The sequence below is a fragment of the Melanotaenia boesemani genome, chromosome 4, assembly GCF_017639745.1.
Source record: "Melanotaenia boesemani isolate fMelBoe1 chromosome 4, fMelBoe1.pri, whole genome shotgun sequence".
Classification (NCBI taxonomy): domain Eukaryota; kingdom Metazoa; phylum Chordata; class Actinopteri; order Atheriniformes; family Melanotaeniidae; genus Melanotaenia; species Melanotaenia boesemani.
Genome location: NC_055685.1, coordinates 18,645,600 through 18,663,466, shown reverse-complemented (window position 1 = coordinate 18,663,466; position 17,867 = coordinate 18,645,600). Strand labels below are relative to the sequence as shown.

Here is a 17,867-nt window from a genome sequence, read left to right as displayed (position 1 = left end):
AAACTATGACTGGTTGAATGACTTGTGTGAGGGAAAAATTGTAACCTCTTAAGCTTTTTCGATGGAGGCATTGCTGATTTTGATTATACATAACCAGAAATAGTTCATGAAGATTTCATCATGGTGCCATGTGTGTCAGTAAAGACAACTCTAGCTGAGTTAATGTAAGCAACAAGAAAATACTCCTGCTTATGTATTTATCATGATCCAGGTTAATTACTTGAATCACTAATTTGACCCATTTAGAGGAAGCTGAGAAATGGAGGAAAAGCTATTTTCAGGGATGCAAAGAAAAGTTCTGGTTTTGTTATCACATTCTATCCCTTTTAAACATGTTCACACTTACACAAAAATAAACACACATGGGTTTTAGGAAATAATTACACAAACTGTAATGTATGTGCAACTCATGTGTATAGTACAAATGTAGATTTCCCTGGTTTCCAAACACATTTTGATCATTTGTCCTCACCATCAGTTCTCTTTGGTCTTCTAGGTTTTTAAGGAAAACGGAGAATTCCTGCAAAGATTCATCTGAAGAAGCAAAAATAAAATAAATCAACACTTGATCAACATAGGGACATTTTCCTACCATGTATATGTCTCTGGCCCAAATGCAAAAGACACAGTACTGTTATTACAAATAGCAGGCACACACAAGCATCTCTTTTTAATTTGCTGGTAAAGAAAGAACTCTAAACAAGCATTTTAAGTGTGTGTCTATGCATTCTTGGCAAAACCAATGGTTAAGTCTTAGTGATTAGTCCATCATTTGAAGAGGAAAAGCCTCACTTACCGATGCATTTCTCATCATCTGTCTTTGCATCTCCAATGTACTCAAACTGAAACTCTCCCAGACACTGAGCGAACTTTCTCTGTGCCATCCCAAGCTCTAAAACAAGATTTTAAAATAGAAAACCATTAAGTGTGGTGTATTTCACATGCTGCCAAGTGTACACAAATATAATGACAATTGCAAAGTCTACCAGATGTACTGAGTGGAAAACATTTGAACAACACACACACACACACACACACACAAGAACAAGGACAGCTTGCCATTTTCATGATAAAGAGACTACGCTAGGAATTTATTTATATACAATATTATAAGCTGGCATGAGAAGTAGGTCTGATGCACTACAGTTAGCCAAGCTGTAAACATCCTGTCTACACTTACAGGTACATCCTGTTAAGTGTCAAATCTAAGTGCACCACAGTCTCACCGCAGCATAACAGGTGCAGACTACATTCAACTATCTATGTACAAATCAAACATTACACAGGGAAGGGAAGAAGTAAAAAAAAAAAATTTTATGTTGTTAGCAAACAATCTATTCAATAAATTCTGGATACAGATATAGCAGAAGATATACATGAGAATGACATGTCACGTCATTTTCGATTTCGATTTACTGTATTGTCTTCAATAAAATAGACCAAACTTTACCGGAAATGTTGAAACAACTGGTCTGAGTTTTTGTGTAATTACACGTTACAAACATGCAGCAGTACAGCAGAAAAGTCTTCAAATTATTCTCAAAAACATCAAATCACTTCTTAATCAGGAAGAATTTAATTAAAAATCTTTGTCAAAATATTTCACAGACAAAGTCCAGACAAAAGAAGCTTAAAGAGAAAATCTAGAACACACACTCAACATGTTCTAGGAAGTCTTTTTAATCTTATAGATGCCCAAAGTATTACTTATTTTGACCTGTGTATTACACTGACTAATAAAATGTTAAATCAACTATCCAGAATTAATCATTTTTTTAATTAGTTCATAGTAGCAGTTTAACTTTAATTAAATGTTCATTTCTACCAGGCTGCTTGTAGACCAGGATATTTGGGCAGTGTGAACACATGCTGTGGATTAAATCTAGTATGACCCAAAGTCCAAACATGTGAGCGGCGTGTAGAATTATTTCCCTTAGCCTGAGACAAAGGACACGGCTTCTGCCTCAAACATTACCATGAAATTCACTGCTGGCCACTCTTCCACACAAAATCAAACCTATGCAATCCCAACACACATAAAAACGTCAGTGAATATGTATTTAAAGTTATTCAAACTCAAGGCTTTTCCAGAAAATGGGACAGTTTTAGTATGGCAGTGTTAACACGCGTTTATTCTTGAAGCAGACTTTTAAAAAGCCCTGGAAGGAAATGTTTTTGTGCATTTGGGGTTGTGTGAGGTGATTGTTGATTGGATGAAAATAATAAAGTGTGCACACAAAACAAAAACATAAAAATATTGAAAAATCTTAAAAAAAAAAAAAAAGAATAGCATAGTCTACATTCCTAATTTCTGCAAATGTATCATATGAATGATAAAACTAGATGTTTAACAAGCATAAAGAAATTAAAAACTCATGCCAAGAAAATTTTGTCTCAAAATATGTTTTCATAAAAATCTCCTGTCATAGAAGTACATGACATGATGGTGTGAATGTAATGTGTTAACTGAGTGTTTATTTTACAACAAAGGTTTGGCAGATACAAGCAAGCCAGGTGATTACACATACAAACCAATATGCTGAACGTAGCTATTTTCTTTGAAATGACTGTAAATCTCAGAGGAATCTAAACCACACGGACAGCAAGAACCCAGGACAGGGCGTGTGACTCCATGATAGGTGACAATGGTTAGTCTGGTCTAATCTGGTCTTTATCTAAACATAAACAGGTCTATACTGACACATTCTTCTTCAGTAAATTAATTCAATCTGATTCAATTCTGATTCTTTTGGCCACAATTCCATTCAGAAATCAATTCGTGATACAGATCAAATCCTGATTCAAAATTATTTGCTTTACACCTAATTAAACCACCCCACAATAACCATAAAACTTAAACAGAATTTTATAAAACAATCATATAACTATACAAGGTGTCTTGAACTGAAAACTAAACATACATACGTATGTATACTTCCTAAAAATAAGTGAGACAATTACTTCAAGTGCAGCAACTTCTGCATTACATTTGGCAAGATGTCCAGCTGCTCTCAAAAAAAGGAAGTTGATGCTTTAAATAAAGGTTTCTCCAGGGTAAGGATATCACGATTACCTAATTTTACAATTAATGGCGGTATTAAACACCATGATTATTTAATCGTAAAGATTCCTCAATATCGTTATTTTACATAAAAGATCATGTCTGATCACAAGCACATGTCACAACTTGTGCAGGGAGCGAAAACAAAGTTATTTGATATATTAAATCCTGCATCTATCCTCTAGATGCAAAGGCTTGAAATTGTCAGAAATTTCATAAAAAAGGAGGATAAAATGGTTTTTGGTGGATTCGGTTCACTGCTGTGACAAGGAACCTACATGTCCAAATTAGCTTTTCTCGCAGAGATAATGCCAAATTCAGATTTTGACTGTGGCATAAGTGTTGACTTTGTTGTTTATGCATTAATGTGAAAAAACAAACATTAATTACACAGATTAATCTTGCATTAAGGTATTAATTGTGACAGCCCTAATTAGAACTTAAACAGCAATATGGCGTGTTCACACATTTATTGTTTTGGGAAATTAATTAATGCAGAATAATCTTGATAATCGTAAAATCGTGATTATTTCTTTAACAATATTCGTACTAAAAGAAATCTGTAATCGTCACATCCCTACTTCGTGACCTTTATACAGCTGTGACTTTGCTTTAACCACTAAAAGAAGATGCAGAAACAGACAATGGATATCTTTTTTTTTTTTTTTCCTTTCAGAATTTGCTGGAAGTTTCACATGGTGCAATGAGAATTGGTCAGCAGCTGGACTTTAAACTTAGAAGAAGTTCTGTAATGACCTACTGTATAATGTTAAAGAGCCCATTAAGCTGTTGACCTTACAGGAAACGAAATACCCTTTAGAGGCCTTGTTGGTTAGCTGTAGGACTCCAAAAGGAAAAAAAATACTGAATGCTGAGTGGAAAAATCCGCTGCTCCACACCATAATGAAACATGTTTTGGAAACACAAAGCTGCACCTTAACAAAGTCGTCATCTTCTAGATCAACATGCTGACAAGCAAACACAAACTGTTTACATCACAAATCTCATGTTTACTCCCATTTTTAGCCATGAATGGGTGTACACACCATCCTAAATAGTCATTTGCATATATAGTTTCCACGGTAACTAAACTGACATGACAATGAAAGCAAAAGCAAAGAAAACGGACTATTTCAAAGAATGAAAACACACTTATTGTCACTTATCAGTGAAATATGGCTTTTGCTCTCATTGTGCCTCATTCACCAATATCTTCTTAAATTTGTTCTTAAGTTGTGCATGAGAAGTTTTTTTTTATGAAAACCAATACCAATCTCCTCGAAGCTGAGAGGACGGACTAGTTGGCCCTACTTTGTATAGGTAAACGCCCAAAAAACGCTCATAAAAGTCATAACTTACAGGCCGCGTGCAAACCGACAGAAGAGAAACAGACGAGGAAAAACAACAAACAGAATGTCAAACCGATGAATGAAAACAAAAAATAATAAAGATGTGCAATGAAGCCTGATTTTACTCATTTTAAAGGTGTTCACTTAATCTTAAATAATCACATGGTGAGCTGCAAATTTAAAACGGCGACTCCACCTGAGTCTGGTAGATGTTATTAACTAGGAAATAACCTTGAATTCTTAATAAAACTAATTATTGTAATAAGAAGAGCTCATCAGCAGGTGGATCTGGGAGTCACAGGTGACTATAGACATTTATGAAGTGATATTCTTGTGGTTGAGGAAACGGATCTGGTGTGTGTGCAATCTTTTGCACTGACGGTGTTAGAGGCCGACCAGCAATAGAATAGGATCCATCTTGACTAGCAAAATGTTTTTTACTTGACCAAAAGTTATTTATAAATGATAAAACCATAACTGTAGTTTTATTCTTAGAATTTAATGAACAGAACAGCAGTAACACAAATGTTGATTTTGTTTAAACGTGTTGGCTTTCAGATGTTCGTAGGAGTACTCCAGAGTGTTTGTGGGATTTGTTCTTAGCTAAGAACAAGTCCAAGATACAAAGATTTTGGTGAAAGCCACAATTTTTGTAAAATGTTTGTAAATTTGTTCGTTAAGAACGGTTGGTGAATGAGGCCCATTCTGTTCTACAGATGGTGGTCCTGAGAGTAAGAACAGAAGTTGGGAAAAAAATTTTAATTTGCTGCTTTTTCCTCTTGTTTTGTGTGGTTAAATAAAGGAAAAACTGAATAAAAATGAATGAAATAGTGCAATTGAAACCCATTATATCTGATGGTCTTAGTTTGGAGATTCAGACAGAATAAAAATTGTTGAATGAAAAAGAAAACAAACACAAGAATCAGCTGTAAGTTTATAGGCAGAAAAAATAAAAGAATGGCCAGATTATCAACAAAAAAACACTGACCAGCACAAAACAGCATCAGGACTCCAGCCAACCCAGCTCTACACACAGCCCAGGAAAAACAGCCCTGTGACACCAAAAGTGCAGGAAGATCCATCCAACACAAGAGCAGAAAAGCCTCAACACTTACACATGGCTGCAGATATTCATAGTATGAGCACATCATAAAAACTAATAGGAAACAAAATCAAAAGAAAACCACTATCACACTAAGGAGAGATCTTTAAGTGTCTGTTTTATGTTAAATTCCTTTTTTTCCCCCACTTCACCATATCAGGTTAAACTGCTCCAAGAACATGTATGCACAGAGTCTAAAGAATGTGTGAGGTGCACACACACCTCCTTCATCAATCCCGGTTAGTGTGTAGGAAAAGGTGTATGCATGGGTTTTATGTGTGTGTAGTGTTTATTAATCTGGACCCAGGTCCATTACAATCAGACATTACTGAGGATGTGAGACATGCATCCAACAGTGTTTTACGGTTTTAATGCAGAACATGGTAACAGTCTTCTTGCAAGGTTTTGTTTTGTGTAAGTGTTTTGCTTCTTAATGAGTCACGCAGCTTCTTCTCCGTATGTTTTAAAGTGCTGTTGTTGTGGTGAGGAAGTTTATTAGAACATCAAACAATTTTAAAAAGCCAGGCTAAAGGTTCACATCACTGAAGATAACTGATGTGTACTTCAAGTACACTGATGTAAATGAACAGATATGCAAACTTAATTAGAGCCACATGTGTGTATGAGCTAAAGACTTCACTACATACAACATGAAGAATGAATGTTATTTGGCAACATGATGTTCCAATAAAAATCAGCATCAGGCCACATGGAGCAAAATGAAAACTAGTGACAGCAGTGTGGATGTATTGTGTATACTGACGTTTAGACAGAATAGATCAACCTAATCCAACCAGTGAGGAAAGAAAAAACGCTTTAGATGAAAGATTGAAATGACAGCTGCTTTCCAAAAGAAAGGAGCTATCACAAGATAGAAATACAGCACACACTGGGGCCCACAAAGGTCCGAGGCAAAAAGCTTCGCCTGATTTTTGCCTTTTAAAGCAAAGGCATTTCAAAGGAAACCTGGGAACTGTCAAACTTGGCTAGTTTCTTTGCAAAACACCAGAGGCCCCAGTGCACTGGCTTTATACAATGAGTCATGCAGACCCCACCTTACATCTCTCTGATATTACAAGTGAGCTTGCTCTAAAACAGGACAAACAAATGAAAAACATGACCAACTTTATGACATAAGCACTGACGCCCCTGTTTAAAAGAAGTGGAAAAAACAAAACACTATAGTTACAGGCTGCAGAACAACACAAAAAAATGTTTGTAAGCAAGAATATTTTTTAAAAAAGTATAAAAATAGTCTAAACTTTAACCATCTGAGCCTTTTGCCCCATCATTCACATTGTGTTTTACAGCAGGAAACTTTAAATATCCTGGATGCTGCAACAAAGGTTTTCCTAAAACAAACCATAAAATGTAAGCGCATGTCAAAGGCCAGCTGCCGAAGAAGTCCGCAGTGTATTTATTGGCATATGTTGGCGAGTTGTTTGTTATGATTTCTACACTCTCATCAGATGTGCCACTCAGGTCAGAGCTTGCCTGGTCCAGGCCTTCAGCATTTCCTTGCTTTGCTTTTCCACAGTACTTCCTGTTTCACTCTCATCTTTTCCAGGCTGAATTTCTGCTCCACTTGCTTCCAACCTTTGCCCCTGACCAAGCTGGCTCACCCATTCCCTCCCAGCCTGTCCCTCCCCCCAAGCTCCCTGCCCACAAAACATGCATTACTTCATTCATGACTTCCTTGAGCCTCAAAACGAGCACACAGGGTTGAGGCTACCCTGGACAGCATCCATTCAATCACACACAAAATTGCTGGTAAAGAGCTAATACTGGTTAAAAAAAAATTCATGTAGCAATTTATAATGCAGTGAAAGGTGCTCGTACCAAAAAAGGAGCTTCAGATGAATTGCCACACAACACACTTTTATAGCAGGTTTCTTTCTGCAGAAAGAGAGATATAAAAACGTTCCTCCCACATGAGTTCACATCTTGTGCTAATGCGATTTTAATGAAAGATTGTGATGTGGCTCCTTGGCAGAACAAGTAATGTGATTACAGACAGCAGCAGAGAGCCAAAGCACACCATGGGCAGGCTACTTTTAAACCTGTCTGCCAAAGATAAAGAGCCCAACACATGACTTGGTTTCCAAAGTGGAACCAAAGAAGCAGAAATCATAACTTTTACACTGTTTTATGGTCAATTTACTGGAGAAAGTCCAGCTGTGGAAATGACTATGATTGACCTTTCTGAATCTGAAGCCTATTTTTCCACATTAATGGAGCACTTACAGAAGACAAACTAAGCACTATCAAACCGCTAAAGAAGACAACACTTCATATAAACTACAAGCTCTTCAGAAATGGAGCTAGCAAATTTCCTGGATGAGCAAACAAGAAAATATATGCCTGCTACAGACAACAATGAAGTATACTTAGAGGGTACAGACAGGACATAGTTCCTGTGGAGGAAAGCCTCTAAAACAGAAGCACATCTGTATGTTCCTTCACTAGTGGGCACTTCCATGTCACGGCTCTTTGGGCCAAGCCCCCCGCTTCAAAGTTTCCTCTCAGACCCAAGGACTTTCCGTAGTGGGAAATCCTCCCAGCTGTAGCAGCAGGGGGAGTAACCACCAGGCTGAGAACGGACAATAACTGTACTTGGGACTGCCCGAACACCAGATCATTGTGAGGTCAAACCAAAAACTGGTTACCATGCAAATCGGTGTAGGCCTGACTAAAATCTGTTCATCTTTATGTCACAGGGGGAAATCATCAGTTAGTTCTGTGTGTTACAGCTGATAGGAAATGTCAGAGAGGATTACACAGCTTAGCTCCCCAAAATCAGCTCTATACATCAAAAACAACTGAGCAAACAAGTTCATCTACTATAGCAAAAGAATCCATGTCGACTTTAAAGAAGCAAACTACAACCACGCAGACAAAGAGGAAGATACCAGCTGGAATGAGCAATGAAGTAAAGAGGAGGAACAAGTATTCCCCCATCTCTTATAAGAGCAATGTCCACATGAGAGCTATGCTACAGCCAAGCTCCACCCTGAGTGTATATTAACAACATCGTTACTCTCTTGTATTTAACCCATTACAACCTTAGGCTTTGTTAAAAAAGTGGTAAAAAAAAATAGACTGCCTTGTAGAAAGAACTTTAAAAAGTCCACTTCTCAGCCTCTCAAGAAACAAAAAAAACACATTTACGCAACTAAACCTGCACCTTTTATTGAATTAGCATTTTATCTGCATTTATTTGGGTTTTGAAAATGATGTTGCGAGGAGAGTGTGTTCTCAGACTTGAAAGGTAAAAGCATGTGTTACATACTGTATGTTGGGGGTGAATGAGTTAAGCTATGGCTAAGACTACAGTGAACTTGAACCTTCAATTAAATTAAGCAAAAAGAGAGTAAAAACCTGCAAAAGCCTGTCTTTACATTTATATGATATGATCCTGGTTTAACACACTTCCATCCCTTTTATGGTGTCTTATGTTGAATGAAATCGTCGAGCTGAAAATATGAAGTGACAAAAATCAAAATGAATTTGCAAATTCACTGATTCGTTAGAGAGAAACAGCAGCATATTTGGATCACTTTTCCCTTTAAAAGATAAAGCTAATGGTTGATTATCAGAGCTGATGATCATCTTTACATGTTACTGTGCCATCACCCAAAGACAGCTACGCTGCTCAAGTTGGTGACTGACCCAGTTTTAAATCAAGCATCAAGTAAGGCACAGCTCTACTTGATGTTTAGTGCATTACTTTCAGTTTAGATCATTAGAAACTGTCTTAGACAACTTGCTGCAGATGACTGTTGCCATTCTAAGTGTAAATGCCTCCTAAAGACAGTGATCAAAGATTATTTTTCTAACATTAGTGGAAGTTATAGCCTCAGTCACGTGAGTTCAGCTGAGAAAACTTTGTCAGCACATAAAAAAAACATGATGTTGAGTTCCTTCCTGAGACTTTAATGGTGTTGCAATAGTCTCAGTGGGAGGACATGACCAGGGTTTCCTTTTCTTTGGTACTTTCAAAGTGTAGACCCAACCTAATGAGAGTTAACAAGAGACAGTTGATACCAAGTTGCTTTGAATCAACAACAAAAAAGTGGCACACAGTTTAGCCACAGTCATCCGGAAATGGGGACCTATGTCAGTTAAAACCAACACAACTACACTTCAATATCTACTCATTTGCCCGAGCTGAATACCCAAGTTTTACCATAAGACACCAGGAGGTTCGTCTGGTAAAACAACCTGTTTGCAAAAATAAAGAAATAAATAAAATAAAGTTTCAGGATGATAAATCACTGTTTAGAAGGAGGAAGATTCGTTAGAGAGCAGGTTTGTTTTGGTGATTCTCTGCACATAATGTGTTTGAATTTCTTAAACACAACTAGCATTGAAGACTTTTGTTCCACAAAATGATAAATCTTTAGTAAAATCATTGTGTGACCAATGTTGCACTCTGGGAGAATATTCACTGAGGTGTGAGACTTAAAAAAAGAGCTACAGCAGGTATGCAAACAACATGCAACTAACAGCTCACCAAAGCAAAGTTTAGCCACAGCAGCTTTAGGTCAAGCTGGGTTCTTCTCATGTGAGTTGCAGAAAGAGGCAGACTAAGTCCACAAGACTGATGATGAATAGACAAAAAAAAAAAAGTTCCCGATAAGTATAAACAGTTTGCACAGGTCTGGTGCTTGTGACGTAGTAGTGTAGAAACATTTTCCTGACACTCAAAACATTTAAGCACCACCATTTATAACACACATACAACACCTCTAACCAGGTTAATGCCTTCATGACCTTTCAACCTTGCGCCAAGTTTACACTTTGCACCAGCTCACAGAGCGTCTCACGTTCCATGATTTGTAAGGACTAAAAACAGAAAGGTTGTCAGACCTAAACTAAAAATACAACAGCAGGAAGATGTAATCTGTATTTTCTTGTCAAATGTGTTCTGCTGCGGAAAATGACATTGTACTACATTTTTAAAAGCTGTAAAACTAACTTGTTAAGCACAATATGATCCAAGCAATCCTAAAGCACAGTGTTAACCCTAAATGTGCCAATGGAAGTCTGCTGAGACTGCACCACATCTAGTAAACAGCATGAACAAAGATCTCTGTGTAACTGAATGTGTACCTTAAGGAATGCAAGCTGTCCTTAAAGCAGAATGAAAGTCAAACCCATTTACCTGAGATTAGCAACACAAAACACAAAGGTATGCCTGAGTGAAGAGTTTAGAAACAAAAATCAAGAGAATATGAAAATGAAAAATTATATGTGTGCAACACTGAAGCCATTTTCGGTTTGTTACCATGAACTGAAAGGATCAAAGGTACGTGCCAAGTGTTTTAGCCACCAATTATTTTTCCACTGCATTTTGAAATAATGCAGTACCACATAGGTTAAACAAAGACACTTTGGTACAGGACATGCTGACAGCATGAGAATATGATACCTCAGATTCTGTTATGAAAACACTGAGCACCTTTAAGACGAGATCATCCCACTAGAGTAAAAAAAAAGATAGTTAACTCTTTAAAATCAGCTGAGGTGATTGTGAGAAGAAGTTGACAAAATCTTTTACTAAAGTCACAGCCTACCACCCCGCCCACCACACACACACACAAAGACAGAAAAGATAATCTGTTCAATGCATGATATTTTTTTTTTCTTTTATAGATTTGTTCACTTATTCACAGCCTAGACAGAAGACTGCTTTCCAATGCAGTTTTATGATTGAACAGACTTTACACCATAATGTGCTCGCAAACTTACGCTTTGTCGCATTAATGAGGTTCTTCCCATCTTTGTACAGTTCTTTAATAAACCTGTTGGTTTTATCCAGCTCTGCCTCGTGCGCTTTTATCCTCTCCCTGAAGTTGGGGCTGTCCAGATAGCAATCACTAAACTCCAGCGGGTGTAGTCCCATGTCTGTGACAGTTCTCGGTTCGTGCTTAACGACGGGAAACTGGCCAAATGCCACTTACTTGGTAGCTAAAAGAAAGGCTTGTACTATTAAACTACAACTCTTTTCACCGGAGGTTTCAAGTCAGACTGGCAAAACATAGTGTAGCGACGTCAAGTAGCAGCAGCAATCGGCGGTTAGCATGGTAACCTCTAACACTGGTGCATGAGTGTAGTTGCACGACTATTATACAAAGCGAAGAATGGCTAACTGGTATAACTATAACTGTTAAAAGGTGATCACAATAAGCTATTCGGTAACGGGTTCATCGGAAGTCACTTTGCAAAAATTGTCAAAAAGTCACAGCTGCAGTGTTTTCCTTAGACCAAGTTTTCCTTAGTCCGTCAAACCCACTCCACCTACTAAAGTGACAGATTGAAAAACTCTGCTGACATCCGCGTGCGTGTAGCAAAACTTACTGCCCAAGAGTATTTATGTGTGTAAGAGAGTTTAGGAAAACTTACTTCCGCCTTTACCGGAAGTAGATTTTGGAAACGTAATCAGTCGCCTGAGAGAGTTCAATTTGTGTAGTAAATATGAAGAAAATACAAGAACACTTAACCTGCCATGGCATTGTGGCTTTAAAATGATATATGTCTTGATTTTTATTTTTTTTTTATTTTTTTATTGTTAATGACTAAACTATGATGCATTATACAGATTTTGTGGATGAGACTAGTAAGGGCGTTTTATGTCCAGAATATTATTATTATTATTATTATTATTATTATTATTATTATTATTATGTTAGTAATGCCGTTGTTTAATACTTTAAACAATGTAACAGTTATTTGTACAATAGCTAGCAAAGCACCTTTGAAACACAATTTCTGTAAAACGTTATACATATAAAGTTACAAATGAATCTAAAAAATAACTGAGGACATGTATTTATTTGATAGGTAAACCAGTTCAAATATGGCCTTTTCTAGGGACAAATAATCAGTTTTTGTAGAATAAACTTTTTCAAAACAAAAAGGAAAAAAAAAATTCTAAGAAAAAAACACAAACAAGGCACACCCCTTTCGATTAATTTTAAAAGCTCCTTCTGTTTTTTACAATTTTTTTACAGTAAAAATATCAATATTTCTTCAATAGCTTCCACAATTTGTGACCGAGAGGCCCCAAACCTAAACTAAAATATTCTACTAAGACACACAAACAAGACACACCCCTTTCGATTCATTTTGAAAGCTCCTGTTTTTTACAATTTTTTTATAGTAGAAATATCAATATTTCTTCAATAGCTTCCACAATTTGTGACCGAGAGGCCCCAAACCTCAACTAAATTATTCTACTAAGACACACAAACAAGACACACCCCTTTCGATTCATTTTGAAAGCTCCTTCTGTTTTTAACAAAATTTTTACAGTAATAAAATCAATATTTCTTCAATAGCTTTCACATCATGTGACCGAGGGGCCCCAAACCTCAACTAAATTATTCTACTAAGACACACAAACAAGACACACCCCTTTTGATTCATTTTGAAAGCTCCTTCTGTTTTTTACAAAATTTTACAGTAATAAAATTAATATTTCTTCAATAGATTCCACATCATGAGACCGAGGGGCCCCAAACCTCAACTAAAATATTCTACTGAGACACACAAACAAGACACACCCCTTTTGATTCATTTTGAAAGCTCCTTCTGTTTTTTTACAATTTTTTTACAGTAAAAATATCAATATTTCTTCAATAGCTTCCACAGTTTGTGACCGAGGGGCCCCAAACCTCAACTAAAATATTCTACTAAGACACACAAACAAGACACACCCCTTTTGATTCATTTTGAAAGCTCCTTCTGTTTTTTACAATTTTTTTACAGTAGAAATATCAATATTTCTTCAATAGCTCCAGCAGACACCCAGCCTGCTGGGGGGGACCACCAGGGCCCCAGTCACAGACACACCCAGCCAGCCTGCTGCTGCGTCAGGTCCACATGATCCCCAGCAGACATCCAGTAGGCACCAAGCCTCCGGAGGACATCCAGGGCCCAAGTCACACTCCTCCCCAGCCAGCCTGCTGCAGCTGGAGGCCCGCACCCAGCTGGCTGGAGGACAACCAGAGTCCCCGAGCCCTTCCTGGCCGCAGCGGAGCCGGCCGTGGTGCACCGCCACGGAGGAAATGCGCCCGGCGAGGGCCAGCCAGCGCCAGGGAGAGGTCCCCGCCGCCTGCCCCCCCGAGAGGAGAAGCAGCGGGGATCCTTCCGCACCGGGCGGCCGTCCCTGACCCATCGGGTTGAATCCCCCGGGCGGACTGCGTGGACCCCACCCGTTTACCTTTTAACGGTTTCACACCCTCTTGAACTCTCTCTTCAAAGTTCTTTTCAACTTTCCCTTAAGGTACTTGTCGACTATCGGTCTCGTGCCGGTATTTAGCCTTAGATGGAGTTTACCACCCGCTTTGGGCTGCATTCCCAAACAACCCGACTCCGAGAAGACCGGGCCGGGGGCCGTTACCGGCCTCACACCCTCCACGGGCTGAGCCTCCATCAGAAGGACTCAGGCCCCTGACCGACACGGGGCGAGCGGTCTTCTGTACGCCACATTTCCTGCGCCCGCCAGTCGGACGGGGATTCGGCGCTGGGCTCTTCCCTCTTCGCTCACCGCTACTGAGGGAATCCTTGTTAGTTTCTTTTCCTCCGCTTAGTAATATGCTTAAATTCAGCGGGTCGTCTCGTCTGATCTGAGGTTGTATTCGAAGTGGGTTAGGGGTTGGGGATTTCACCCCCCCGCCAACCCCCAGGCGTGGCTCCCCGGAGGAGGGGATCAGCCGGGTTCCCCGCTGCGACGGCAGGAGCGGGCACCCCCCCCCCCCCCCCCCCCCCCCCGGCACGCCGCAGCCATCCGGCACCCCACAGTCTCCCACTAAGGGCGGTCCGCTCTCGCCGAGGTTTCCCTGTGGTTCGCACGCATAACGCGGTCAGCTCGGAGACTGGAGGGTCCACCGGCAGCCGCGCCCGACTCATGCCAGGGGCTCGACGGGAGTGGTGCCCCTTCCCCGGAGCCGGGGAAGGAGGGAGAGAGGGTGGGTCGGACGGAGCGGAAGCTTGGAGGGGGCCGCGCCAGAGGAGGGCCCAACGCGCCGCACCGGGCGTCCCGGAAGGTCTGAACTTAGGGGGACGAAGGCGCACCGTAGGCGGCCTGCGACGGCCCCAGCCGCGGAGGAGAGGCTCCTCCGATTGATGGCAAAGCAACCCTCAGACAGGCGTAGCCCCGGGAGGAACCCGGGCCGCAATGTGCGTTCAAAGTGTCGATGATCAATGTGTCCTGCAAATCACATTAGTTCTCGCAGCTAGCTGCGTTCTTCATCGACGCACGAGCAGAGTGATCCACCGCTAAGAGTTGTGCAGTTTTTGTTTTCAGGTTGGAGGCCAAGCTTCCAAGACTGGGGGTTGGACAGGTTCAGCGAACTGCCCAGGCGCTCCGCATCTCGGGCCGGGCCCCCCCGTCGAGGACGGGGTAAGCGCCGGTCCCCAGGGCGGAGACATTAACCCCCCCTGGCTCCCTCTGGAGGATGGAGCAGAGTTGGGTACCCGGAGGCGCGCGGCGGGACAGCCAGGGCGAGACCGTCGCGCGCTGCGCTGAGTCAAGAGGTTCCGAGTGCAGAGCCCTGACAGGGGTCTCCGCCAGACGCAGGCCGGGCCTGCTCTGCGTGGACGCCGCCCCGACGTTTCCACGCACGCCCCGACGGCAGGTCCGTCAGGCCCTCGGACAGGCTGGTGGGAGTGCGCGCGCTGCGGAGCGAGGGGTCGGTGCCGGAGAGGGGGCCGAGCCGGGGAGTCCGACGGGCTGGCCGGGGCTCGGACCCAGGGTGCGAACCACAGGGGAGCTGCCGTTAAATACAAAATAAAAGAAGTAAATGCGTAAAAGGTAAGGTAAGACCTGCTTTAACTATTTACAATATGGGAAACTATCATTGCTCATTATATTGTGTATGGCAAGCATCGCTGTGTACGTGTGTGATATGTGGGGAATATTAACTAAGTTGATCTTCGCAAAAAGAGTGGTAAAAAATTTTTTTGCAAGGGACATTTGCACCTGTTATGTATTATTGTTGCATAAGAGTTGTTAACCATTATGTATTGGTACGCCTATGTTCTGTGGGGCAAGCTGTAATATCAGCTGGCATCATGTTCTTACTTGCCGAAAAAAGATAGGAAATGCAAAAAAGCGGCTCCCCCTAAGCCCACGGTATGGTTCGCACTCTGCTCGGACCAGGGTGGAGTTTGCAGCGGGGAAGGGTCGGAGGAGGTAGGGGAGACGCGACGGGACCCGAGGGCACCGGGGCGGAGAGAGGGGGACCCCGGAGGGGAGCTCGGGCACGCACGCGTCCATCCTGTCACGCCGGTCCATCCGCCGCGGAGCCTCGGGGGCGGGCCCTGGGGCTCTCGGGGAGAGAGCCGGGGTCCGTCCCCTCGGAGGGGGTCGGCTGGTTGGAGAGGCCCAGCTCGGGGTGCTCAACCGTTAATGATCATTCCACAGGTTCACCTACGAAAACCTTGTTACTACTTTTACTTCCTCTAGATAGTCAAGTTTGATCGTCTTCTCGACGCTCCGCCAGGGCCGTGACCGACCCCTGCGGGGCCGATCCGAGGACCTCACTAAACCATCCAATCGGTAGTAGTGAGGGGCAGTGTGTACAAATGGCAGGGAAGGGTAGACACACGCTGAAAAACAGAAGGAGCTTTCAAAATGAATCAAAAGGGGTGTGTCTTGTTTGTGTGTCTTAGTAGAATAATTTAGTTGAGGTTTGGGGCCCCTCGGTCACAAATTGTGGAAGCTATTGAAGAAATATTGATTTTATTACTGTAAAAATTTTGTAAAAAACAGAAGGAGCTTTCAAAATGAATCAAAAGGGGTGTGTCTTGTTTGTGTGTCTTAGTAGAATAATTTAGTTGAGGTTTGGGGCCCCTCGGTCTCATAATGTGGATCTATTGAAGAAATATTGATTTTTTTATTATACGTTTAAAAAAAATTGATGGAACTATCAAACCAAATCAAAAGGGGTGTGTCTTGTTTGTCTCTTCTTGTGCTATAATACAGGTCAGGAATTGCATGTTTTGGTCGCGTGAAACGGAAGCTGTTGAACACGAAATGATGAATGTCTGTCGAATATCCAACCTAAAACCAACTTCACCGCGGTCCCCATGCTCCGGTGACCACTGGTACTACTGTTGCCTTGACTTTCCAGGCTTTTTCCAGTTCTTTCCTTTTTCCTGATATTTCCATACTTGGAGATGGCTACATCAATCACTATGACTTTTCTTTGCTGTTTGTCCATGATCACAATTTTGTTTTGTTGGTCTGTATCTGGAAGTGCTACAGGATCTTAGTCCTCTCGTTCTTCACCAGCTTAGGAGAGGAGGTGTTTCCTGTTGTGACCTAGGGATGTTCAGTCCAAATTCTGCACAGATATTTCTGTACACTATGCCGGCTACTTGGTTATGACATTCCATGTATTCTTTGCCTGGCAGTATGTTAAACCCTGCTGTGAGGTAATGGATTGTTTCAGGGGCCTCTTTGAACAGCCTGCAGCTGGGGTCCTGCCTGGTGTGGTAGATCTGGACCTCGATTGCTCTGGTGCTCAAGGCTTGCTCCTGTGCTGCCATGATTAGTGTTTCTGTACTGTCCTCCAGTCCAGCCCTCTCTAACCACTGGTAGCACTTGTTCATATCTGCCACTTCAGCTATCAATCCCTTGCTGGGGCCTGTCTTCCTATGATGGTTCCTCTTTTTCATTCTCCTCCAGGTTCCACTGCCTGAGGCATTTACTCAGTACTTCATCACCTGGGGCCATCTTCCTGATGTATTCATGGATGTTTCATCCTGATGCTCACTAGTCCTCGTGCTCCATCTTTGTGCTTTGCACAGAGTCTCTGGACACTGGATTTGGGGTGGAACCCTCCATTCATGGTGAACAGCTTCTGTGTTTTAACATCTGAGGTCTGAACTTCCTTCTTTGGCCAGTTTATTATCTCAGCAGGGTATCTGACCACTGGCATGGCATAAATGTTAATTGTCCATTGTCATTGAGATGACTCCTCAGGACTTTCCTTTCTCGTTACAAATATTTGGTTGTGGTAGCTTCTCTTGTGGATATATATATATATATATATATATATATATATATATATATATATATGAAGTGTATATCATACATATACATTTAATTGTCAGTTAAAAAAGAGAGAGAGAAAGAAAATAAACTTACACATTGCATACACACAAACACACACACACACACACACACACACTCACAAACACACACATGTATGTGTGTGTGTGTATGTGTGCAGATGTGTAGATTTGTTTTCTCTCTCTCTCTCTCTCTCTCTCTCTCTCTCTCTCTCTTTCCCAATTTATTTTTTATTTATTTATTTTTTAACTGACAATTAAGTGATTGGAGTGA

The 17,867-nt window shown here is 41.1% G+C and overlaps 1 protein-coding gene and 1 non-coding gene across 4 annotated transcripts in view; both read right to left on the bottom strand.

Annotated features, from left to right (window-relative positions):
• arhgap10 (Rho GTPase activating protein 10) overlaps nucleotides 1–11,887 on the bottom strand; it is a 43,264-nt gene extending 31,377 nt beyond the window's left edge. Inside the window, exons 1-3 of one of the 3 annotated variants that reach the window (XM_041982900.1) lie at nucleotides 11,264–11,887; nucleotides 797–892; nucleotides 473–534 (exon numbers count right to left, since the gene is read on the bottom strand). In XM_041982900.1, the coding sequence (XP_041838834.1) occupies nucleotides 473–534; nucleotides 797–892; nucleotides 11,264–11,417 (312 nt within the window). In that variant the 5' untranslated portion in view covers nucleotides 11,418–11,887. The remainder of the gene's footprint in view (nucleotides 1–472; nucleotides 535–796; nucleotides 893–11,263) is intronic. The other 2 variants (XM_041982899.1, XM_041982901.1) reach the window with 2 other exon arrangements.
• A 2,763-nt stretch (nucleotides 11,888–14,650) lies between these two features.
• On the bottom strand, nucleotides 14,651–14,803 carry LOC121639155. The gene has a single exon (XR_006010138.1). It is a non-coding gene; the product is annotated as a 5.8S ribosomal RNA (ribosomal RNA).
• Between the last annotated feature and the right edge of the window lie 3,064 nt (nucleotides 14,804–17,867).